Source organism: Apodemus sylvaticus, chromosome 10 (assembly GCF_947179515.1).
Source record: "Apodemus sylvaticus chromosome 10, mApoSyl1.1, whole genome shotgun sequence".
Taxonomy (NCBI): domain Eukaryota; kingdom Metazoa; phylum Chordata; class Mammalia; order Rodentia; family Muridae; genus Apodemus; species Apodemus sylvaticus.
Genome location: NC_067481.1, coordinates 24,105,367 through 24,130,697, shown reverse-complemented (window position 1 = coordinate 24,130,697; position 25,331 = coordinate 24,105,367). Strand labels below are relative to the sequence as shown.

The following is a 25,331-nucleotide window of genomic DNA, read 5'->3' as shown; positions in this document are numbered from 1 at the left end:
GCCTCTCTCTGATTCAGCAAGCCCTGTTCTTGAAGCAAAAGCCCAAGAGAGCTCAGTGACCAGGTTTTCCCATCTCATGTGGGCTTCGCTGCTTGCTGGGGATGGAGACGGGAAGAGATTTCCCCTGATTTTTGCTGGACTGAGGGGCTCCCTGTAGAGTAGGAAGTTCCTGGGGGGTCCTAGGGTGTGGGCTTATAGGGCAGGGAACAGTCTGACTCAGGCCTGGTCTGGGGTCAGAGCCAAAAGGATATCCTGAGGTAGGAGGGGGTGTTCCTGGCTTCCCTGCAGCTTGGGTCCCCAGAGAGGGATGATGGCAGGGGACTGGTAACATCTAGTTGAATTGGCACTGTGCCCCAGGATTCAGATTGTAACAGGCTGGGGTTGGGGCTGGACCGAGGCAAGCGATGAGGGGTAGACCAGGAGCCTACCCTTACTTGCTGTTGGTCTGCCTGCTTCTCCACTCCTTCACACACACACACACACACACACACACACACACACACACAACCACACTGCTTCTCCACTACCCCCCCTTTCCCTAATTATGACTGAATTGTGTGTCTTACATGGTGGAGAGGAGGTGGGGGGGCAGCTGCCAAGGTGAGGGTGGGGAAAGCCCCGTGCCAGGCTGGGCGTGCACATAGGTGATTTCCAAGCTGGGGGGTCCCCTTTGTGCCCCTTTGGTCCCCTATAGACAGAGTTACTGTTGTCCCGTCCACACACTCCTGTGGTCTGGCTGTGGCCAAGGCAGGCTCATTTCTTCCTCTTCCTGTTTTCTTCCTTCCCCATGGGTTGGCCCCTTTCTTCCTGTAGGCCTGGGCTGCCCCCTGGCCTTTCACCTACTGTCTGTTTCCATGGAAGACCCAGTTACGGCCCTAGTTCAGGATGGGCCACCTCAGCTATCCTGGGCATGGGAATTCCTGAATGAATGACTGTGTGCCTCAGGTGGGGTGTGGGGCAGAGCCCCCGCTCCTTTTTCTTGTGCCCAACTCATCCTGGGCTTCTGACGTCTGATTGGTCTTCATGTTTGTGAGTCATTCCCAGCTGCCTTGTGGCCTCCAGGAGCTGGGGCAGATTTGGAGTTTTGTGGAGTATAAATTGGAGATGTATCAGAGCCATTCCTGCGGGCTGAGGTGCTGTATCTTAAAGCTGTTGGCAGCCTTGGCACCTTTTTTTTTTCTTTTTTTACCTTGATGAACCCCAGAGGACATGCTCAGGGCCTGCCTTCAGTCTCTGGGGGCGTTTGCCAGCCAAGGTCTAGCTGTAGAGACTCCTCCTGGCGGTGGGAAAGACGGAACCCTTCCACTTGGTCCTGTCCTGCCTTTGATTGTCTTTTCCTCAGTGAGGATGAGCTTGCCTCTGAGGGGGGACCTTGAGAGCTGTAACTGGGGGGAACCCTTGGAGAAAAGAGAGTTCTGGTCACAACTACTTCCCAGTCCTGTCTGCAGATGAAGCTGAGTTGGGGAGGGGAGAGGTTGTACACGTGTACTTCGTGGGTACGCGTATTTTTCCTGGAAAGCTTATAAATAGTTCTAGCCCCACTGTTCTGGTTTGAAATTGGTCCTGTCCTGCCCTGCCCTGCTCCTGCCTGGTCAGCTCAGCTAACTCCAGGCCGGGCAGGGGGATCCAAAGACCCAAAGGACTAAGGGCTCAGGACCAGCGGCCCTCCCACCCAAGATCAGTTTGAGATCTGAATCTCATTTGCATATGATTCACTAATTGTCTAGAATGCTTAGGAAACCCCCAGCTCCCCCTATTTTTTTTAAAAGTTCTTCTTCAATCTTTGCCCCTTCAGAAGGAACTGCTAGGGGCTGGGTATGCAACTTGGATGGTAAGATACTTGCCTGGCATGCGCGAAGCCCTGTGTTCTAACCACAGCACCAGGTAAACCTGTTATGGTGACCCATGCCTACCGCCCCAGGATTCTGGAAATAGAGACAGAAGAGGAGAAACAGAAACTTGAGGTCATCAGCTAGCTTGAGGCCAGCTTGGGCAGCAGACCCCATGTCAAAAAAATAAAAAAGTAAAACAGAGGGAACAGCTTGACTTCTGTCTCTGGGGAGCCCTTGTTTTGAAGGAGCAGAGTGGAGGGGAATCGGGAGGCTGGGGGCGCTCAGCTAGGTTTGGGGGCCTCTAACGTCTTTCTCCCCAGAACACGGGAGGAAATGGCCTATTTCTCTTCCCCTTCTCCCCTCCCCAAATCCAAAGATTTCCCTTTTTTGGTTTGTGAAATGCAAGAAGGGAATTTGGGAAAGGGTTGTGGTCAGGCCTCTGCCCACACCTCGATATCCCTCTCCCCACAACCCTCCCCTCTGTCTGGGAGGAAGCAGATCCAGAGAACTGCTTACTGTTCCCTGCTAGCCCTGTCCACACAGGCCGGCGCGGGCTGGGGGCTGGGGGTCTGGGACAGGCCGAAGGGCCCAGGGACCCCAGGTGATAGAGAGATGGGGGAGGGAGAGACTGAAGTGCCTTCTGCTGTGTGCCAGGCCGTGCTAGGTGCTTCCAAGGGAGACGGTTCACCCAGTTCACCAGCAAGTAAACATGCTTAGAGAGGTTAAGCCACTTGCCTAAGGTCACCCAGAGTGGCAGAACTGAGATTTGACCCTTTAGACCTCGGGTTTTTCTCTCCCATCGTCCTGGCTGCGCACGCAGCTCTCACTTTTTTTTTTTTTTTTTTTGGTTTGTTTGTTTGTTTCTAAAGTATGAAACTCTGGAGGGGTGTGCACGAGGTGTGTGTGTCTGTGTGTCTGTGTGTGTGTGTGTGTGTGTGTGTGTGTGTAGATGGCGAGGGGAGGGATCCGGATAACTTTGAGGGATTAAAGGACCTGGTAAGGAGGGGGTGCCTGGCCGATGGCATGCCTCCCACCCCTTTCTTTCTGCTGGGCTCAGTGGATTGGAGGTGCAGGTCTGTGGTTTTTCTCTCTCAGGGCAGGGCGCCTGTGAACAGTGGAGGGTGCTGGCAGAGGGTGGAGGTTTGGTGTGGGTAGCTTGTTTTCCCTCTTCGGTGCTCGTTTAAATTCTCTTGCCTGGGTACAAGGACCCAGGGCCCAGGCATCTCTGTGAGGGTCATGGCTCCCAAAGAACCTTCAAAGCTCCGCCCTCCCCTCTCCTTTGCCCTGGCCTATCCCTCCTCCCTGGTTAGCCTGGCCCGTGGCCCATTTCTGTGACCTTTGTCCCTGCCCTCGCTGGAGAGCCCTTCCTCCTCACTCAGGATGCTGAACAACCTTGTACTGAAGTTTAGACCCAGCCGGGTTAGATTACCTGAGGAGCTGAGGCCTTCCAGACTCTCCCTGGAGGTGTGCGTTCAAGGGTGCTCCGGTAACTTTCACCATTTCAGGGAGAGACTGGAGGCGCTGGCCTAAGGTGGTTATCTTCAGTCTTCTCTGTGGGCAGAGCTGGGTTCTAGAATGTGAAAGACTAGACCTTGAAAAGTTCAAGCTAAGTTACCACCCATCCCCCCTCCCCAAGCAAGGTCAGGATGCCTGGGGTTTGGTGCGAGCTGCTGCTTTCTGGCTTCAGCCATGGCTCTGGTTGGCCTCTCTTTGGTCACCTGCCTCCTAGGCCTCACCTTTAGGGAGGTAAACCTGTGTAGACATGACTCCACCAGAGGGTTGGGGAATCCTGGTACTCGTTGGGGTACCTCATGGTATTGGGGGCCTGCAGCATAGGAGATGGCTCCCAGAGAGGACCTTGAAGCATCTCCCAGTATGAGAAGTGGGCAAGGGGATGGGCTAGGAACAAAACACGGATTTTGGGAGACTGTACGGTGACAGTTGTTTATCTCCTCAGTGTGTACAGCCCATGCACACAGGTCCTGGACTATCCCCATTGTGGGCTTGGGCCCCGGTGAGGAGAGATGCTATCCCTCACGAGCTTGCCTGGACACAGGCGGGGCAGCCCGTGTGCTCTTGCACACCCAGGTGCTTTCTGTTGGCCTGCATGCGTGAGTTTCTGCAAGTGTGTGAGGTATCTATACAAGGATCCAAGCGTAGACACTGGTTGATGAGGTCAGCCAGCCTCCCTCCTTACGCCTGGCTCTTCAGCTCAGGTTCCTGTTGAATAGAATCTCCTAAGAGACTGGGGTCAGTCGGGCAGTGGTGGCGCACGCCTTTAATCCCAGCACTTGGGAGGAAGAGGCAGGTGGACCTCTGAGTTCGAGGCCAGCCTGGTCTACAGAGTGAGTTTCGGGACAGCCAGGGCTATATCGAGAAACCCTGTCTCGACCCCCTTCCCCAGACTGGGGTCAGGGGCAGCTGGCTCTATAGGTGCACCTCCTCCGCCCCTCCCCCACCCTGCTTCTCTGACAAGAGTCATCAGCCTGTGAGGGGAAGGGAAGTCTCTTCAGGATTGAGGCCCAGTGGTTGGTGTGATGAATTCCAATAGAGATCCAGGTCTTGAACATAGCTTAGGTTTCACTCCAGAGGCAGCTGTTACTTCTACTTCCTGCTGGCCACTACCTGCCCCCTTTCTCCCTGTCTTCCTCAGTTGACAGAGAAGACACAGGCTGGGACACGACAGAGGACACAGTGCTCTTCCACAGTGGCCTTGGCAAAAACTCCCCCGTCCTCAACCTGGTCCCCAGCCAAATGCTGGTTATATATGCATCCCCCAGTCTCCAGGCCTAAGCCCAGAGCTTGGAGCTTGGAACCTGGTATGTCCCAAATTTGGGATGTAGGTAGAATGTTGGACAATTTTCTCTCTCTCTCTCTCTCTCTCTCTCTCTCTCTCTCTCTCTCTCTCTCTCTCTCTCCCCTAAGAATTTTGCTGAGATATTAACTCATTCAAGCATACAGTCTTTTTTTTTTTTCTTCTTTTTTGAGACAGTGTTTCTCTATGTAGCCTTGGCTGTCCTGGAACTCACTCTGTAGACCAGGCTGGCCTCGAACTAAGAGATCGGCCTGCCTCTGCCTCCCAGGCGCTGGGATCAAAGGCATGTGCCACCACCGTCCAACTAAAGCATACAGTCCTAAGTCCAGCATGGCTGGTATCGTTTCAGTGCCCTGGAGGTTGAGGCAGAGGGATTGCAAACAGTTTCAGCCTGGATGATTTAGTACTTGGGGACCTTTCTCAAACATAGGCCAGAAAGACAAACAGCGCACAGCTGCGTGGTTTTCATGCAGTCGGAATCATGCAGCCACTTTAAGACGTTTTTACCACCCCTCCCATACCCTGAGCAGTTACTTCTCATTTCCCTCACATTCACACCCCAGTTCCTAGTAACCACAAATCTATGCATGCAGACCTGCTTCTCCGGACGTTCTTAGAAATCGAATCATGCAACCTACGGGCTTTGGGAACTCTGCTGTTCTCAGGGCTGGGCCATGTTATTGTGTCAGCAGCTTGTCCTCTCCTACTTTCTCTCTCTTTGCTCTCTCTCTCTCTCTCTCTCTCTCTCTCTGGCACAGAAAGAGTCTAGTGTACTGGGTATCTGACATTTTGTTATCTGTTTCCTATTGATAGACATTTGGCTTGCTTTCACTGCACGGTCATGATTGGTGGCTCCTGCTCTGAACGATTGCACACAACATTCTCCTGCTTGACTGCCGTGGTCCTGGGTCCTGGGTGGAGACCAAAGGGTGTATTTGCTCTGTGCCCTAGCGCCATGTTTAAATTTTTTTTTTAAGATTTATTTATTTTATGTATGTGAGTACACTGTAGCTGTCTTCAGACACACCAGAACAGACACACCAGAAGCTGTCTTCAGACACACCAGAAAAGGGTATTGGGCTGGGTGGTGGTGGTGGCGGTGGCGGTGGCAGAGCACGCCTGTAATCCTCTGGGAGGCAGAGGCAGGTGGATTTCTGAGTTCAGGCCAGCCTGGTCTACAGAGTGAGTTTCAGGACAGCCAGAGCTGTACAGAGAAACCCTGTCTCGAAAAAGCCAAATCCAAAAAACAAAAACAAAACAAAAAAAAGAGGATATCGGATCCCATTACAGAATTACAGATGGTTGTGAGCCACCATGTGGTTGCTGGGAATTGAACTCAGGACCTCTGGAAGAGCAGTCAGTGCTCTTAACCGCTGAGCCATTTCTCTAGCCCCTGCCTCCCCCCCCCCCTTTTTTTTTAATGTTTAAGTTTTTGAGGAACCGCCCAGCTGTTCCACCAAGCACTTGTAGTGTTACACACTTCCACCACAGTGTGTGGATTCATGTCTACATATTCCCGACCGGTACTTCCAACTCGGTGTGCACACGCACATATGTGTATGTGTGGAGACCAGATGCTGATGTGGGTTTCTTTCTCAGTTGCTCTCCATCTTAAGTTTTGAGATAGTGTCTCTGAGCAAACGTGGAGCTCACTGATTCAGTTAGGCTGGCTGGGCCAGCAAACCTCAGGGACACACACACACACACACACACACACCCCGGCTTTGCCTCTCCAGCACTGAGATTATAATGTGTGCCACTGTGCCTGACTTTTTCCAGGGCTGCTGGGTTTCCAAAATTAGGCCTCGTTATTTTTGTAGCAAGTTGTTTACCAACAGAACCCAGTGTCTGTTAGCTGGCCAGTTACAGTCCTCCCAGTGTGTGGACACTGGAGAGCATTCTTGGAACTCACTTTGTAGACCAGGCTGGCCTCGAACTCAGAAATCCGCCTGCCTCTGCCTCCCAAGTGCTGGGATTAAAGGCATGCGCCACCACCGCCCAACTGGCTGTGATTATTTTTGCAGTCTGTCCGTCCATCCGTCTGTCCATCCGTCCGCCCACACAGCCACATGCACATGTGCCTGTGCATGGTATCTATTTATGTCTAATCTATACTCAAATAGGCTTGAAACATCCTTAGCTCTTTCTCTTTTTCCTCTCTGCTCTGCCTCTGCCTACCTGGCTATGTCATGCAGTCTGCAGGTCACAGCTGTGTACCTAGCCCAAGGTGTTACCGGTGTATACCCTCTGGCCCCAGCTGCTCAAATAAGGTGTGGTTTTCTGTCTGCACTGGTGAGGTGAGCTGGTCTTGCATCTCCTGTCCACCCACCAGCCCATCCTGGGTGTTGCTTTTGAAGATGGAAGTCCAATGAGCTCTGAATTTAGTTTCTCTTGCAGGGGACTTCTGTCCTGGGTAAGCTTTGTCTTCCTGACACAGGTCTTCCCAGGGCCACCTGCACTGTTCTGTATTGGAGATGTTGCCTGGGAGACCTGGGGATCCACTTCCCTGAATGCATGGAATTGGGCCTCCTCGTCATGGGAGGACTCATCTGGGATGCCAGGTTTAGGGGGGGAAGTGGTGTAAGAGAGGGCCCCCCTCTAGCTTAGAAGTCATTTTTCTGAGAAGTGCCAGTGTTTTAGGGAAGCGGCTTTTCCCCCCTCCCGCCAGCACACGTTCCTCTGTATCTTGACCTCAGGTAACCCACACTGGGGGAAGGAGAGCCAGCTGCCTGCCTCAGCTGCAGGGATCTTTGGGGTTACACTGTGGACCCTTTCCCAAGCATTCTGGGTGAGAGGCCGTCCTGTCCCCATATTCCCAGCCTGGCTGGACTGTCCTGTCCTGCCTTCCCCAGCAGTGTCTGGGTCCGGTCCTAGGCTGGCCCTGCCAGCCAGGCATGATGCCAGGTGTCTGCTCAGCTGGGTGCCACAGGAAAATCTCTGGCCGCCCAGGGTGGGGAGCGCCGTGGGGAATCCTGTACGCCTGCTCAGTGACCACTTACCTGTGTCTTTCCTCTTTCTGCAGCACCACAGAACATGCCTCCCCCCAGCCGCCTACCTGGAGCCCTTCTGGGAGTGGCATCCTTTTTGATACCCTGAAGACCAGCTCTGGACCTTCCTACAAAAGTGTCAGCTCCTGGGACTGCTTAACCAAAGGACATCTCTTGGGACATCCCCCAATTCACCTGCCCCCCCCTCCCCTGGCTAGGGAGGGGGACCCAGAAGACTGAAGTTGACTAACTTGGGACTTACAGCTCCAGGGACAGAAGGGGGTGGGGGTGGGGGTGGGCTGACCACCCAACCCCCCTCTGGACCCAGGCCCCATGCCCCGAGGAAGAGAGACTGCTTGAAGCCCATCACAGCTGCTTACCAGACTGTTTGCCTGCCCTTCTGACTGTGGCCGCTTGGTATGGCCAGCAATAGCAGTTCCTGTCCAACACCTGGGGGCGGGCACCTCAATGCGTACCCAGTGCCCCCCTACGCCTTCTTCTTCCCCCCTATGCTGGGCGGACTCTCTCCACCAGGTTCTCTCACCAGCCTCCAGCACCAGCTCCCAGTTAGTGGTTACAGCACACCATCCCCAGCCAGTAAGTCTCTGTGGTGTGACTCGGGGAGGCTTGGGGGGGGGAAGGGGGTGTGGCGGGTGGCTGGCCTCTGGATTTGGGTTCCTGGACACATCTGTTCTGCTGGAGACAGGATGGTGGGTGATAGGTGACAAGGTCTGTTCTATACCAGGGTGACCATTGTGTGCTGGGGGGTGGGGTTGGACTTGAAGATGGTCCGTAAGCCAATCAGTGGGCGGCTTGATCCTAGGGGTAGAGGAGAGGTGAAACCATTTTGTTTCTTCCTATGTTGTCCCCCTTTGTCTCTGTGTCCCTGGTGCTATGCTATTGAGTGCCTTATAAATAGCTCTGAGGAGGAATGGATGCAGAGGCTGAGATGGATAAACAAACCTCTCAACATTTGGTGGAAATGACAGCCCTACACAGTGAGAATGACCCCCACCTCCATCCGCCCCCCCCCACTTCCAGTACTCTGAGGGAAAGAGCTTCAAGAGACAGTCCAGGGCAGCTCAGCACAGCTGGAGTCCTTGCTCTCCCTTCTCCCCACCCCCCCCCACCAACTCCCCCGCCCCAGAAGGACAGGGAGGGACTCCGTGGGGGCTTTCTGCCTGGACTCTGGCCTTGGACACATGCACAGGCTTGGCAGGGCCCGTGTTTTCTGCCTCTACCCTCTGCCATGAGGGTCACTTGTTGGCTGGGCGGGGGTCTCAGTGCCCTTCCCTAGCTGGCCAAGCCAGGTAGTGGGAGGCAGCGGTGGCGATAGCCAGCTGGCAAAGTCCAGGCTTGGGGCCTGCCAGGCCGCTTACAGTAACTCTGGCCCCCAGGGCCCAGCTGGGCTCCAGGCCAGAGCCTTGGAGGAGGGATCTGGGCCTGGCCTGGGGCTAGAGGGAGCGGAGGCAGCAGAGCCGGCCATGGCTGGCTGGCTGGCTGGCTGGCCGGCTGGTCAGCTGCTGACCTGGGAAACGTGTCCCACCTCTCCTGGTTGGCAGGGACAGAGCACCCTGCCTGGCACCCACTGCCCCTCCCACATCCATTGGCAAGCAGCCTGGCACCACTGCCCTGTGTGCCCGGCTGGGCTGGGTCAGTGCCCCCTTGTTGGTGTGGGGGCAGCGCTCTCTCCCCGGAGCCAGGGAGTCTCTTTGTCCCTGGGGCAGGCTCTGGCTGGTCGCCTCACTGCCCACAGCTGGCTGTCTGCCCACAGCCACCATTGCTTCCTGGATCGCCGCCTTTGGCTGTGTCGCAGCCCCCCTCCCTTCCAGGCCCCACCAGCCATCAGGAGCAGGTAGTCTATGCCCATGTGCCTTTATGCCGTTGGGCTAGGGACTGGACAAGTGCTACCTCAGTTTCCCCTTCAGTTTCCTTAAGCCTCCACCTTTTATTTATGCGTCTTCTTCTCTCCACCTTACACGGGGGAGTCTGGGACAACCCCCCTGTATTGTGGTTTTCTAGTCTGTGCTAATGAGGAGACCAGCCTTTGGGCTCAGAGTTGCTGGGGATTGGTTGGGCTGGGCAAGCACACCTATGTAAAATGTTCCGTGCATCTGAAGGGAGCAAGAGCTCGCACCTTGACTATCCTAGGAGCTGGAAGAATTGTACTTTGTTTCAGGGTAGAGTTTTTAAGATGGAAAGGAAAGCGGATGGTGGCGGATGCCTGTTGCCCAGGAGGCAGAGGCAGGTGGATCTCTGAGTTGGAGGCCAGCTTGGTCTAGAGAGTGAGTTCCAGGATAGCCAAGGCTACATGGAGAAACCCTGTCTTGAAAAAAACAGAACAAAAACAAAAACAAACCAAAGAGGAAGGAGGAGTGAGGAGGAACGGGAGTTAGGGAGGCCGGTGGTGCCTCCCAGGACCACTTGTGCTTACCCAGGTGACGTCACAGGGGGCTGGACCGATGGATGATCCTGACTCACTGGAAGGCTGGGGGTGAGGGGGGCTAGGATCTGACCCCTGTGAGAGGAAAAGTAAATTCTCTGCCCTCCCTTGAGTGTTGCAAGTGCAAGCTCCTTCCTCTTTCTTAGAGGTGGGTGGGGTGAGCCCGACCCTGGTAACCTACTCCTAGGGTGGGGTGCCCCCATTTCAGGCAAATGGCTGCCTTCTTTGGCTTTCTCCACCCAGGTTAGGCAATGCCCTCTTCCCCCCGCCCCCCTCCCCTGTGAGCCTGTGGGTTTCCACCCCTCCACCAGAGATAGCTCAAGATTCCTAGTTAAACAACAACAACAGTCTCTTCCTCCCTGCTCCCCAGCCTCTGCGAATCTTCTAGGACCAGGGAGCAGAGCTGGCCTTGGGTCTGAGACCACCCCCTCCTGCAGTGCTCCTGGTACCTGGAAATGGCTAAAAGTTTTACAGCTTTAGTGGCCCCCTAGTCCTCGGGGACTAGGACGGGCCAGGTAGTTCCTGGAGGTGAGAACCATGGGTTTCTCTGCCTGAGGCAGTGATGCTATGCCTGGTGCCCTTCAAGGCCCCCTGCTGCAGTCCACATCACATAGCTGTAGAGATGGTCTCCCTTCCTGGGCCTCTTGCAAGGCTGCACCCTTAGGTGTGTTGCGTGTACTCTTGAGAGAGCAGGTGACCTGTGGCAGGGCCAAAGCCTCTCCAGGTCACCGTGGGGAGAGCTAGGTATTGTCCTACGGGAGTCTCCTAGGGAACCAGGGTGGAGGCCCCAGAGATAGCACAAGACTCCTGTCCCTTTGGTGCTTGGCCCCTGAAGCCTGTTTACTGTGGAGGCTTGGTCTTCTCTGTGCAGTGTGAGGAGGGTCAGGGTTGTGTGTTCTTTGGGAGGAGGGGGTCAGGGCTGAGAAGGGGGGCGGTTAATGGCTTGTGTATACTGGGTGAAACCAGTGTTTGCAGAGAATTAAATCCAGAGCCAGGGAAGGGAATGTCAGGTTGTTTGTTGGGGTTGTGGGGTAGGGCTGGGGGGATGGGCAGGCCTGATTTAGGGCAGAGGTGTCCTGGTGTGAGGGCTTCAGAGGGTTTGACCTTTGCTGAGGTCAATGCATTATGATAATGTGTGGAGGGAACAGAAGAGCTCTATCTTTAATGTTCTTGTGTTTCCTGGCTTGGCAGGGGGGGGTAAGGGGGGGCGGGGGTGAACCTTGTTGGCTTGTGCACCTTTGGAATTCCTTGGGCTTCAAGGTTAAGAATGTAGACACCTGTGTCACTATGTATCCTTGGCACTGTTTCCTAGTCTGTAACACAGGGACGTTACCAGATACCTAAGAGCGCCAAGTTAGGTGAGCTCATCTGAGAGGACACTTGGTGTTCGCCTGGCAGGTAACCCATCAGGATGGGAGGCTGCTTAGCACCTACTGTGCGCCTTAAAAAAAAACCAACCTTCATCTGGACTCCCTCAGTAGAGTCCCTTTGTACTCCTGTGTAGAGGACGGAGGGCAGAGGAAGAGAATCCAAAGTACAGCAGAATCGTCCTCGGAGCTGTAAAGTGGGCCTGTTGCCTGCCATCCAGATAGCTTTAGGAGGAGACTGTGGGGGACATTCTGGGGTCTGCGGAGATTATTGGGGCTTTCTCACTATCATTGAATCTTGTCCTAGTTGCTGGAGACCCTGTCTCTGACTTCCCCCAGTAGGGGGCGCAGGGTAAGCCACCTCTCCACCCCTCACCCCTGCGCCCTTCTCAGTGATGGATTTTGAGACTGGAAAGATAAAGAGGCCCAGGGAAGATCTCCATCCTGTCCTAGAAGCCGTGGACACAATCTGTTCACACCCCCACCCAACCCTACTCTGCCCTCTTGCAGCCTGTGAGCTTGCAGAACTCAGCCGCCGCCACCACCACCACCGCCTCCTCCCATCCCTGACAGACTCTGAAGGAACAGAGTGTAAAAGCCATAGTTGTTATTCATATTTTGTTGCAATTTCTGAAGTGGGGGGTGGGGAGGGAAGTTGAAAGCAATCAATAGAGGAGTTAGGACAGGAACCTAAAAGGGTGGCAACAGATTTTTCCTTCTACATGTTGGCTGGGTACTTGTCTAGATATGGGGATGTGGTCCCCTCCCCCTCCCTGTCTCTGGAGCCCAGGCCTAGGGGAACCTGGGAAGGAGGCCCAGAGGACGGGTGTGTGTGTGTGTGTGTGTGTGCCTGCCTCTTTATCCCTTGCTCTTTTACTTCCTGGGGTTCGCAGACTTGAACATTCTCCCTTGCTTGTTCACACCCAGCACAGTAGGAAGGACAACCTTGAGGCAGGGTGGGTACTGCCTAGCTGTGCCTTTCTTGGGGGTCCTAAATGCAGAGCCAGCCAAAAGATCTTCACAGGGGGTTTTCATTGAAAATAGAGTCCCTCACGATTTATCTATCTTCCAGGAGGGATAAATGTACTGGCTCTCTCGGTGTAGAATTCCAGCACAGATTGGGGGAGGGGACACAGGGAAGGAAGCCTGCTTCCTCTTAGGCCAGTCAGGGCCTCAGGCATTGTATCCATCTGGTGCCAAGGGGTGTGTGCCATGGGGCCATGCCAGTGCGGCCTTTGTACATGTGTTGGGGGTGGTGTGTGTGTCTGTGTGTGTGTGCACACGCACGTGTATGCTTGTGTAGGGTAGCATCAGTAAAAAGAGGAAATGGTAACTTTCAAATAATGTTGGGACAGCGCCTTCTTACCTCTCGGTGGTCAGGATAGACTGGGGGTCCTAGACTAGGGGTCCCTTTGCCCTGGTAGTAATCTAGGCCCTCGCCCTGGCCAGCTGGACCCCAGGTTGCTGAAAATGCCATCTAGCCTGAAGTCTGATACCCGCTTCCCTACTTGCTCCAGGGCCAGAAGTCTTTCAAGTCTGTTCTGCCTGCGCAACCTTGGGCAGGTCATTCAACCTTTCTTGGAATCCTTTTGCCCTTCTGGTCTGTCTCTGGTAGTCTCCTTGCTGTGAGGCCACAGTGCACGGCTTGCTGTTGTGGCCTGCAGTAGCTTCAAGTGCCTTGAAGAGCGGGGTGGGGTAGGGGGTGGCTGGGTATTGTCTTGGAGATGGCCACTCTGTATCAGGCCCTGATGTCTGTCTGGCACCCGGCTGGAGGTAGTGGTGGCGGCAGCCCTGAGGATTCAGCCCACACCTGCTAAGGGCTGGCTAAGCATAAAACCCCAAGGGGAGCTGGGGACAGGAGATGCGACTGGGCAGGATGAGGCCACAGCCTGCTAGCTACTGCCACCCAGTATCCCAGCCCCTGCTGCAGGCCAGAGCCTTCCCGTCCTCCCTCCCTTCTGCCACAGCCTCCGGGACGCCGTGTTCCTCCTTGACCTGCTTCTTGACCTCATGGCTGCCAGAGCAGACATCTCACCCCAGCTTTTCTGTCTAGCTTCGGAAAAGCTATTCATCCTTCAAGGGACCTTTTTCTTTCCTATTTTGAAAGTCGGAGATCTTGAATGAGGACTCTTCCCAGAATCCTCCTCAGATGTTCCCTTCCACACCATAGTCTCCTCTCTCTCTCTCTTCCCCCCCCCCCCTCAGGTTACAGCTCTTACCTCTCTACCATGCAGTTACTTCTTTCTCCCCGATTTCTATATTGAGTGCTTGTTATTTGGGAGATCTTTGTCTGACCATGAGGGACAAGTGCCTCAGGTCCCTCAGCATCTCGATGCTGTGAACACAGGGTCTACTATATCACTGGTGCCAGGAGCTGCATCCCTGAGCAGAAACATAGGAGGAGCATCCACGCCAACATCTCCCTTTTGCCCTGGGCCCCAGCGCATCATTTGCAAGCCTCTGCCCTCTCTTGGGAATCCAACAGCTCCTGTCCTGCAGTTGTAGACCCTCTGCTATCTCAGGAAGCCAAGAGCTATGCACCAGGCTACACTCCCTCCCTCCAGCTCCCCACCATCGACTCATCCGGTTTTCACAGTTCTTGTGAGGGCCAGGGAGATGGCTGATTGGGCTAAGCCACTCACCACCAGGCTTAATGACCTAATTTTGATCCTGGGGACCTGCACAGTGAAAGAAAGCCAATTCCTGAAAGTTCTTGCTTTCTCTCTCCTTTTTCTCTCTCTCTTAAAAAGATTTATCTTTATTTTATATGTGTGGGTATTTTTTGTATTGACGCGTGTCTGTCTACTATGTGTGTCTGGTGTCTGCAGAAGACAGGAGAGGTGGTTGGATCCCCTAGAACTAGGAATTAGGAACGGTTGTGAGCGCCTCTATTTGGGTCCTACCATATCCCTGGCTGGCCTGGAATTCACAGAGATCCATTAGCGTCTACCTCCTAAATGCTGGGATCAAGTATGTACATCACCGTACCCCTTGAAAACTGTCCTCGGACATGCATCCCCATGCCGGAGGATACATATACAGTAAATGAGATGTGATTTTAAAATGTCTGTGAGTCCATCCTCTTCCTCCTCTGTTACCACTGCTTAGGCTAAGCCAACCTTTTTTTATTTTTTTTATTTTTTTTGGATTTGGTTTTTTCGAGACAGGGTTTCTCTGTATAGCCCTGGCTGTCCTGGAACTCACTCTGTAGACCAGGCTGGCCTCGAACTCAGAAATCCGCTTGCTTCTGCCTCCCAGAGTGCTGGGATTACAGGCGTGCGCCACCATGCCTGGCCTCTACCTGGACATTCTTGCCATCTTGTTAACTCATTCTTCATAACCTAGAAAGGTCTTGAACTATAATGGAATCTAGCATCTCTTTCCTTAACCTTCCTGTACCTTCAAGCCTACAAGCCCATTTAATCTGGGCTGGCTTTAGCCGATTCTCCAGCCTTGTTTTGTATCTTCTATTGATTTTTCTTTCTTTCTGTTTTGTTTTGTTTTTTGTTTGTTTGTTTGAGACAGGGTTTCCTTGTGTAGCCCTGGCTGTCCCAGAACTTACTCTGTAGACCAGGCTGTCCTGGAACTCAGAGATCTGCCTGTCTTTACCTCCCTAGTACTTGGATCAAAGGCATGTGCCAATACTGCCTGGCCTCCTTTGGAGTTTTACTATACATTCTTTTTGGTCTTCTTTCCATAGGTAGAGTGAACACACTGTCTGTGGCTGTAGGAGCTTTGCACTGCTCTAACCACTGGCCCTCCTCTTTACTTTACTCTGAACTTTGGCTTGGTGGTGGTGGTGGTATCTGTTTTATCATGATGTAGCCCCAGTGTGCCTGGAGCTGGGCTGAAAAGCCCTGGTCCTCTAGCTTTGGCCTCTGGAATAACTAGGATCCCAGCCCCGTGTGCCTATGAGGAACCAACCCTGCATTCTAGGATCCTAGGGCTCCCACCCAGGGCCTTTGGTACTCTAGGCTGGCATTCTAACTGGCGAGTTACATCCCTAACCCTTCTTTACAGGCATGCCCTTAGTCCACACCTTCAATCCCAAACAATGAAGGTAAAATTAGATTGTAGAAGGAAGCGCCCATGTTTGAGGAGCAGACAAAGTGATGACTCAGAGAAGGATTTGACAAAATAGGATCTTCCCAACTCTCAGAGGAAATCGAGGAACTGGAAGCTACCTAAGGGAGCAGGGCAGAGAGAGGGAGAGGGAGAGCACCAACTTCAGCTCTCTTGGGTCCCTGCCTTGAGTTATCCACTGACCCTTGAACTTAATTTCCCCCAAGAGCACACTGTGTCTGTGTTGTAATACCACTTGTTTTGCAGTGTGTGTATACTGCAATGTGTGTATACATTGCAGTGTATATATGCTGCAGTGTGTATATACTGCAGTGTGTATATAGAAACACATATTTACGATGATGGATTTATTTGCCTATTTTCTGTCATTTCATAAAGTCTTTTAAGGGCAGGCTCACCTGGACAGCCATATATTTATTTATTCATTCATTCATTCATTTATCCATCATTTATTTATCTATCTACCATATATGTATATATATCCACAATGTGTTTATTGGGAAGGTCCCCGCTCATCTTGAAGCAGGGGCTTTCAGTGCTGCTCCCTCCTGAAGGAGCATCCTTCTGTCAGCCTTGCTTTTCCACCTGTCAGCTGACAGAGGACAGTGGAGCAGCCAACACACAAGACAATCGTTTGTGCACGGCTAAAGACTTTATAGTATCCTGGGCATTTCATATCCATAAAGTAGGAATTGGGGCTCTGCACCAGCACTTTTCCTTATGTTTCCTCTTCTCTTCTAGAGAGGGAAGAAGGGGATCCTTTGTGAGAGGCGAGTTCTTGTGGGGAGGTCGGCACCGCCGGAAAGACCCTCTTTTTAAAAATATTATTTAGTGTGTGTGTGTGTGTGTGTGTGTACACTGCTGCTCTCTTCAGTCACATCAGAAAAGGAAATCAGGTCCCACCCATTACAGATGGTTGTGAGCCACCATGTGGAAGCTGGGAATTGAACTCAGGACCTCTGGAAAAGCAGTCAGTGCTCTTAACCGCTGAGCCATCTCTCCAGCCCTGAGAGGTCCCTCTTCCTTTTTTTTTTTCTTTTTCCCTCTTCTCTTTCTCTTTCTCCCTCCCCTCCCATTTTCTTTCTTTCTTTTGTTCTTTCTTTCATTCGTTCTTTCTCCTTTCTTGTTTTTTCCACACAGGGTTTCTCTCTATAGTCCTAGCTATCCTGGAACTTTCTTTTTGTAGACCAGGCTGGTCTCAAACTCAGAGATCCACCTGTCTCTAACACTTTAATCCTAAATGTTAGGAATAAAGGAGTGTGCCATCGCTACCTGGAGACCCTGGAACTTGTGAGTCTCCGGTCTCCGCCTTCCTCCGCTGGGGTCACAGGCATGTCTACCGCATGCTGCTTTCACAGCTTGGAACCATCCCAGCACCTCCTCTAAGCTCGCTATTTATTTATTTGTTTGTTTGTTTATTTTTACAAATTTGAGACACCATTTCACTATGTTGCCTAGAATGTTGCTTTATTCTGTAGCCCAGCCTGGTTTTGGATTTGGGACCCATTTGCCTCTGTCTCCCAAATAGCTGGGATAGTAATCTTGTACCTCCAGGCCTGTCTGTGAAGGTTCTTGGAGTTGTTGTGAGAATTATATGACCTCATTCTATAAAGAAGTTGGCTTTGGGCAGGGAGATAGCTCATTTGTTAAAGTGTAAGCATGCGGACCTCTGGACTTCACATATGGATAAAATCTGGCTTCTAGAAGGGTAACATGTAGGTCAGGCTCTTAAGACGATAGATAATAGGATACCCTAGTCCTTTCGCAGTATCTCTTCTTTCTAGGGACCTACCCAACCCAAGCCTTTCTTCCATCGAAACCGTCGTCCTAGGGAGGAAGTGGTTCAGCTGGAAGTCTCCTTTTATCTGTCCTGGGCTGGCCCATCCTGGTTCTCTGGCTGGGAGACACCCTGGGCGGAGCTTTGTTCGCCGGAAGCACGCAGAGTGTGGGAGGAGAGCTCCCCGCTTGTGTTTGTGCTAACAGTCAGTTCTGCCGCGTCGTATTCTGGCGGGTGAGCCGGCAGCCGGAGTCTCACATGATGTCACAGACAGTGACACAAGCTGGATGTCTCATTCCGACACTGCGCCCAAGCTGCACAATGTCATACCCGGGACACCCAGCATGCTGCATTCGTGGTTCTAAAGTTGGGCCACCTGCATCTGGGCCCTATGCCTACTGCCCGCGTGTTTGGAGTTTGGGGCCGGACCTGACCAGACCGGACCGAGAAGGGGGCCTGTGGGCGAGCCTCGAGGGCGGGTTGGCGAGCTGGTGATGTCACGGGCAGCGGTGGGTGGGTCACCCGGAGGTGAGGCACCGCCAGGCGAGTTCAGGAAGAGTTCAGCCGAATTGCATTAGGCAAATGAAGCCGGGGCTTGGGGGGGGGGTGTTGTTTAGGGGGAGGACACCAGGACCACCCCACCTCCCCGCCGCTGCATCGCCCAGCAGGGCATTGGCCAGAAGCACTAAGGAGGCTAAGAGCGGGAACTGGGGTGGGGAGGATGCCCTTTACTCATCGGTCCAGTCCCCCCCCAACCCCCGTGCACCCTGCTATCCATACCCAGCCAGGTTCTATGCACAGTGCATTTCCCGCCTCTCCTCCCTCTCTGAGGCTGCCCCACTCGTGGTTCACATGCAGCCTTCTGCCCCTCGCTTCCCTGCATCTCTCCCGCTGCAGTGGGACCCGCAGGGAAAGGGTTAAGTCAGGGGCGGCGCCTGGCCGGGGCGGGGCGGAGGCTAGGGGCTGGGATCCCTGAGAGGGGGCGCGCGGGCTTGGGGGGTGGTGGCGTGCACACCGGAGACCTTGCAAGCTGCCCGCCGCCGGGCCAGGCGGAGGCGGGGCCGTACGGGGGTTCCCCCACCCGCACCCGGAATCTAAGCCACGGAGAAGCCCGGGAGCCCCGACCGGCAAAAGGAAGTGCTCGGTGACCCCCGTCTCCGCCCTGATCCCGCCCCGGGCCAGCGGACTTGGGGAGCCGCTGGACTCTGCCTGGGACACCGGAGCCTCGAGTTCTCGGGCCACCGGGCGTTCCCTGCGAGCGAACGCCGAGGACCTCCTCCAACCTGCACAACTTCCCGCTTTTCACCTGGGACCGGCGGTGTGACCTGCGGACTTAGGCGCGGGCAATTCTGGGCTGGGTGCCCCGCTGAGGGGCTGCCCATCGGGGCGAAGGGACTTGTCCCTTTGCCCCCCACCCTCAGCCGATTTGCACGGATGGCGCCTCCGGCTGAGTGACGAGAGCCCCGTGCAGGACTTCCCCTCCTGGATCTCCGGCCTTCGCGGAGGAGCGAGATGTACGAGAGTGTGGAAGTCGGGGGGCTTGCCCCCGCCCCTAACCCCTTCCTAGTGGTGGACTTTTATAACCAGAACCGGGCCTGTTTGCTTCAGGAGAAGGGGCTCCCTGCCCCGGGTCCCTACTCCACCCCACTCCGGACTCCGCTTTGGAATGGCTCAAACCACTGTACGTACCGGTCTCCGCTGTGCTACCTTAGGAGGTGGGGAGGGGGTGGCGGTAGGACCCTCTCTTCACCTCACTTTCTCTTCGTCTCTCTCGCTGTAACTCGGATGTCCTAGCTGGACAGTTGCCCTCCACCCAGTGACCCTGGCGCACGACCATGTTAGGGCTCAGGAACTTTGAGCGTGCCTTCTCCAGGAGACGTGAAATCTCAGCCTCTCGCGCCCTATTTACATCTTCTTGGTTAGGATCCACAGCCTGCCGGAGGGTGGAGTGAAGGTCCTGGCTGTGGGCTTGTCTTTTCTGAAGAGAAGGGGCCACCTTCCCAGATCCCACCCCTGCCAAAACCTAGGGTGAGCTTTCTACTGGGTGGCAGCTGCTGACCCAGCTCCTGCTCTGCACTGTAGGGGTGGTACGGACCGGTCCTGTCTTTGGTGTTGGTAATGGGGTGTGGCAGAAAGGGACTTCATCAGCCTTCCTGGTCACCCCTTATACTTTTAGAGGCACCTAGTCTGTCTTGGGAAAAGGTCTGGCCCCAGACACCGGGCTGACATCCTGGAGGCTTTGATGCTGGGAACATGGGGGAAGCCGGTGTAAAGAATCTTAATTGCTGTTCTCTAGGGGAGTGTTTGGTTTTTAAGGCCTGGGGGGTCCTCTTGCAATTAGCATGCATCTACACTGCTCGTGGGTCTTTTTGTTACTCTGTCTAGGGAAATAGGGCCATACCTTGTATTGTTAATCAGGAGAACTGATGTGAACCCTGACGTCCTGGCGGCTGAGCCCTGCAGCCTGCTTCTTGCGGGTTCAGGCTATGCTGGGAGGGAGGGCTCTGTTAACACCCAGGTCCTGTGCGCATGCCCCAGTGTGCACACCTGGGCATGTTTATGCCCAGCTGTGAGGCAGTATGTATTAGTGTGATTTTGACATCGGAGAGCATATTGAAGCTAGGATATTATTGTTAGGTGGTTCAGGTTTCATCTCCCACAATGTTGTGGGAGCAGTGCTTCCCAGGAGGGTCCCCCACTTTCCCATACCTGCTGCCACCCTTCTGTGTGCCAGGGAGGGTCCCCCACCTTCCCATACCTGCTGCCACCCTTCTGTGTGCCAGGGAGCAATGGAAGACTGGAGTCTCTTACGGTTCTCAACCTGTGAGTCTCGACCTGCGGGCTGGGGGTGGGGGGGTGGGGAGGGTGTCTACCGACCCTTTCACAGGAGTCACACATCAGATATTTACATCATGATTCATAACGGTAGCAAAGTTACAATTATGAAGTAGCCATGAAAATAATTTTATGATGGGGGTCACCTTAGCACAAAGAATTAATACTAAATGGTCATAGCATTAGGAAGGTTGAGAACCACTAGCAATATAGCATATTGAAGAAGGCTGGGGTAGAAAGAATCTTCGCATGCAAACCTTCGTGCATCTTAAGAGAGACCTGAGGTGAATGACCCCTGACTCCTGCCCTTCCAGAGGCACCTCTATCTGGCCTTTCCTATTGTCCTGCCCCCTGACCTTTGCCTCCAAGGCAGAATCAGCTGTGAGGTTTCAGACTAGGAGGGGTGGGTGATCATTGGCTTTGGGGGGAAAAAGCTGAGTTTGGAGAGGTGGTTCCTTGACCCTTCTCATTATCCCAGCTTTGTAGGAAGGAGCCACCCCTAGGGGGAATAATTGGGCTCACCCTTCTCTGCACTGGGGGAAGCTGGGATTTAAGCCCCCTGGGGTCCAGCTCCTATCTCTTCCTCCAAGCCCTCTAGGACAGCTGAGCTCTTGGCCCAGAACTTGAAGGGAGGAGGAGGCTTGCAGAGGACCGGAGAGACAGCCCACGCAGGAGCCTCCCCGCTCCTCCCTCCTCCGATCGCATGGGTTTGGGGAAGTGGCGACCTGTCTGCACACAGAACCCGCTGTGGGAGAGCCTGGCTAGAGTGTTGCTCACCAGCCTTCACCTGCTGTGGAGGCTACATTGCCTGGAGCACTCAGTAAGGACCTGCAGTCAGGGTGGCTGCCGGACTTCTGTTAGTCCAGCCTGTATTACCACTTCGAAGAAGAGCCTTTTGGTGTGTGGAGGCTTATCTGGTGCTTGGAGTCACCTCTAGTTGTCTTAGAGAATCCTACCCTCTGGCCTCCACCAACGGAGGGAAGATAGGTTGATTGTGGGTGGAGACCTGCTGGGTATTGCAAAGTCATGGAGATTTTGCTTTCCTCCCGCAGCAGCCCCCATTTCAGTGCAATAGAGGACAAAGGGTGCACAGGATGTGGCTCCCCATCTGTCCCCCACCGGTCTCCGAAGCTCACGCCTCCGCCGGCTCCCAGACATCCAAGAATGTGAAGCACGTGGATGCTCGTAGTGGGGGGGGGGGATGGGAGAGATGCTTATCACCCACCAACCGCTAGGTTTGGGGCCTTGCACTGAGCTTGCGGGATATACTGCACCCAGGGTCACCCTCACCAACTCCTCCGTGCGGAGGAAGCAATAGGGAGGGCTCCGCGCCCCGGCCCCTTCCGTCTCTAGAGGCTGTGAAGGGAGCTGCAAATAGGGCGCCAGCTGGATTGGGAGGGGAGCCGCTGGCCAGGGGCCCAGCTGATTTCCTGCTGATCTCCTCCAGGAAACTGGCCCCTTGCGCGGAGAGCCTGCGAACGGCTCTGGGGCGTGGGGACCCGCGCCGTGTGCGCCCGCCCAGAAGGGGAGCGGGGGAGGGGCACCCTGGCAGCGGTGGCGAGAGGGGACGCCGGGTTTCCTGAGCTGGTTCCAGCCCTTGGCTGCGCACTGAAACTTTGAGCTGAGGTCTGGTCCTTCTCCAGCCTAGACTTTCTGCAGGAAGTGGAGAGATTTGTGGGCTGGGGCCTCCAGGGAGGGTGGCCGGTGGGGTGGGGCTAGCTCAGGATAGTCCCTCCCCCCACCTGCTTGCGCTACACTGTTACTGTGTTCTAACTCAGCTGGGACTGAGAAGACCCACACTTCTGGCTTCTCTGGGCTGTTACAGGCTCGGGGGCGTGGGTGGCAAGACCTTGGGGTTTAAGTTCAAAACCTAGATCTGGAACCCTCAGAGGTTGAGTTCCCGGGGTGACAGTTGGGGATATACTGACGATCGAATACAGATGGAACTAAAGCCTCAGGGGTAACCCGCCAGGCAGCTGCTGGAGTTGGTTTGAAAAGAGGCCTTACCGAGCCCCCACCCCCTCCTAGGGTCCTGTCCGCCATCTTGCCAAAAACAATTTTTAAAGAGCACAGCTCTTTCATCTCTATAAACAACTCTCTGGATTTGGCTTTAACTCCCCGCTCGTCTGAGCCTTTGCCGCTCTGGTCTGTCCTTGGCCTTTTGCTCTTCACCCTCACTCTCCTGTCTCCGTGTGCCATGCACCCCTCTTCCCCTCTGTCCTGCACCCCGGATTGCCTTCTGTCCTCCTTCCCCTCCCCTTTGGCACAGATTGGAGGTTGGGATTGGGGGGGTGGCAGGTCCAGGGCAGAGGGTGGGTTAGGAGGAGGGAAAAGAGAAGGTCAATGCTTTCTTCCTGTGCTTGTTGGAATTTGGACCAGGATTGGAGGCCAGGGCACCCCCACCCCGCTTGTCCTTGACGCCCCCCTAAGTCTGGATTGTCTATTGTTACCGCTTTTACGTCTTGGAAAAAGTTAGCACAACAAAGGGCTCCTTTGTCACTTCACCCCTTTGCCTCCTGGCCTCACCCAGGCCCCCCCAACCCCGCCCCCCAGCAGCTGTTGTCAGGCCTCCCGCCTGTTTGATTTGCTTGTGGGGCCTCCAGAGAAGGAAGTGAGGTGAAAAACCCTGGCAGGGCAGTTCTGTGTAGGCATGAGCCGCAGATTGCAGCAGGTCAGTCCTCTGGACCCCTGGGGGTTAGAGGCATGGATAAGTCCCTTTCCTCTGGTTAGAGAAAGGGACACGGGTTACAGCAATGCTGGAGAGCCCGGCTGATGTCCAGGCATGAGTAAGAGCCAGGAGAACCCTGCCAACGCCATTGGCGGAGTTCCCTGGTGTGTTTACAGGTAGGAGGGTGGGTAGTATATATACAGCCAGGCTCCCGTGTCCCCAAGTGTCCTAAGCTCTCTGCCTGGGCTTTGCAGCCACAGGAGTCATTCACAGCCTGACATCACACACATGCTGTTGAACACTCCAGTCCAGGAAGTGTGTATAATCCAGCACACACTGGGTATGGCTGGACCTCCCCAGGTCTCAGAGCAGAGCAGATATGTCCCTGGCTCTCTGCACATAGATATCGTAAATAAGGATGCCAGAGAGCCCTGTAGGGATCTGGGATAGTCTTTGCTCTATAGTTTTCATCTGTCACACTGTATCCTTAGCTGCCCAGGCCCTGGGCACAGACAGCTCTCACCCAAATACCCATGTTCTGTCTGGCGTGATGGGCCTAGAGCCAGGCACGGAGAGTTTGCTTGGGAGGGAAATGGGGGATTGTCCCCCCCCCCATGCTGGCTGGGTCACCCCTCCTAGCTGCCCTCTTGGAGCTGCATAACAGGAGCGGGGGTGGGGGGTAACCCGGACGTAGTATTTAGGCCAGACAGACAGACCATTGATAGGAACAGGCTCCCTTTGTCAGTGTCTCCCTATAGATGCAGGGCATCTAAAGAGATGGGCTTCTAGGAGCCCCGGGGACTCTTTCAGTGTCTTCAGGAGGTCCCCTGGCATCTCTGGGAGTGCCCTCCTGCTTTGTGCCCAAGCCTCTGTGATTCTTGTGTGCCGCCTCCGACCCCACCTTAGGCAGGGGAATTGTTTGGGTGGGGGAGGGGCCGTGGCTGCTGTCAGAAGGGGTGGAGGAGGGAGAAAGGAAACCTAGCCAAAGGGGCCAGGGAGTGGCCGGCCTCGCTTATCCTGTTGACCCCGGTTCCCTCTGCTTTCAGCCTGTGCCCTTCCCTCCATCTTCATTAAGTCTTAACTTCTCCTGAACTTTGGGGAGCCCTGGCCAGGGTGCTGTTTGTATTAAGACTTTGAAATAAAAGCTCAGCCCCTCACCCTCCAGTTATAGCCGTTGTCTCTGTGTGCGTGTGTGCGTGTGTGTGTGTGCGTGTGCGTGTGTGTGTGTGTATACACACGCTCACACAGATCTGGAATTGAATCTGAGTCCTGGGAACATAGGAGTAATGGGCCTGAATATTTAACTGTCAGTCTGTCCCAAGGACAGCTGAGTTTATGGAGACCGCCTCTGTCGAGGCTTTGAATCCTGCCCTGAGTGTTAAGACCAGGATTGCCCCAGGCAAGGTGGACTGGGTGCGGAGGAATAGGTACCTGGGTCTCTCAAGTCTCTTCCTTCTCTCCTAGCCATCGAGACCCAGAGCAGCAGCTCGGAAGAGATAGTGCCCAGCCCTCCCTCGCCGCCACCCCTGCCCCGCATCTACAAACCGTGCTTTGTCTGTCAAGACAAGTCATCTGGCTACCACTATGGGGTCAGCGCCTGCGAGGGCTGTAAGGTGAGTGGAGGGAGTCGTGGAGGAGGATTTGGGTAGATAAACAACGGGGCGACCCCCACAGTCCTGTCCTCAGCATGCAGTTGGCAGGGCTGCCACCAAAGCCGCCCGCTTTTTTTTCTTCAACCACTGTGGAGGAGGACCCTGCAGCAAGGCCTCCTCCACAAATGAGCAGCACTCCCCGGGAGCACAAGTTCCCTCCTGCCATGCTCTCCCTGCTCCATCCTCTGGCTGGCAGGGTGGACAGCCACTGGCCCTGCCACTGTTTCCCAGGTTGCCATGGTGAACTGGCTGCTGGCTGCCTGACTCTTGGCTGGGGACCCAGGAGGCCTGCCCCCAGTGGCCTTGCCTGAAGCTTTCCGTGGTATTCTTGGGAGAGACAGTTAGTAGCAGACACCCTGCCTCAGCCTGCCTTCAGGTGTCCAGGCTGTGGGCTCCCCAGTGGCTGCTGGGTTTCCTGCCATCTTATGCATCCTGGTCTCTGGGCATGCATGTGCCTAACCCTTCCTGGCCACGCTGACCTCCCGGGACATCTCCTCTATACTGACTGATGCTCTAGTTTCTTCCTTCAAAGATAAGGGCCTAGAACCTGTGCATCCTCAGTACTTGGGGCTCTTGGCCCTGGAAGGAACCCCAGGCTGGAATAGCCATCTCCAGGTGTGAGATTGAGGTCAAGGGTAGTAGTGTAAAAACCGAGTGTGTGCTGGTCCTGTCTGGTTTCTCCTGTCTTGATGCTGCCTGGTCAGTCAGTTTCTGTGCTAACTTACATTGCAGGACCTCAGACAGCCTGGCTTTTCTGTGACCATGAAATGTGTTTGTAGTGAGTGTCCTGTTGTCTTGCTTGCAAGGATGAGAGTGACTGGCTACACGCCGTCCCTCCTTGGCTTCACGACGAGTGTGTGTCACTGCACAGT

At 54.5% G+C, this 25,331-nt stretch overlaps 1 protein-coding gene across 4 annotated transcripts in view; it reads left to right on the top strand.

Annotated features, from left to right (window-relative positions):
- Rara (retinoic acid receptor alpha) overlaps positions 1-25,331 on the top strand; it is a 46,697-nt gene that overhangs the window by 14,937 nt on the left and 6,429 nt on the right. For 2 of the 4 annotated variants that reach the window (XM_052194932.1, XM_052194931.1), the window contains exons 2-3: positions 7,670-8,231; positions 24,272-24,420. In XM_052194932.1, the coding sequence (XP_052050892.1) occupies positions 8,054-8,231; positions 24,272-24,420 (327 nt within the window). In that variant the 5' untranslated portion in view covers positions 7,670-8,053. Of the gene's footprint in view, positions 1-7,415; positions 7,436-7,669; positions 8,232-18,295; positions 18,986-24,271; positions 24,421-25,331 lie in introns of those variants that run through there. The other 2 variants (XM_052194933.1, XM_052194934.1) reach the window with 2 other exon arrangements.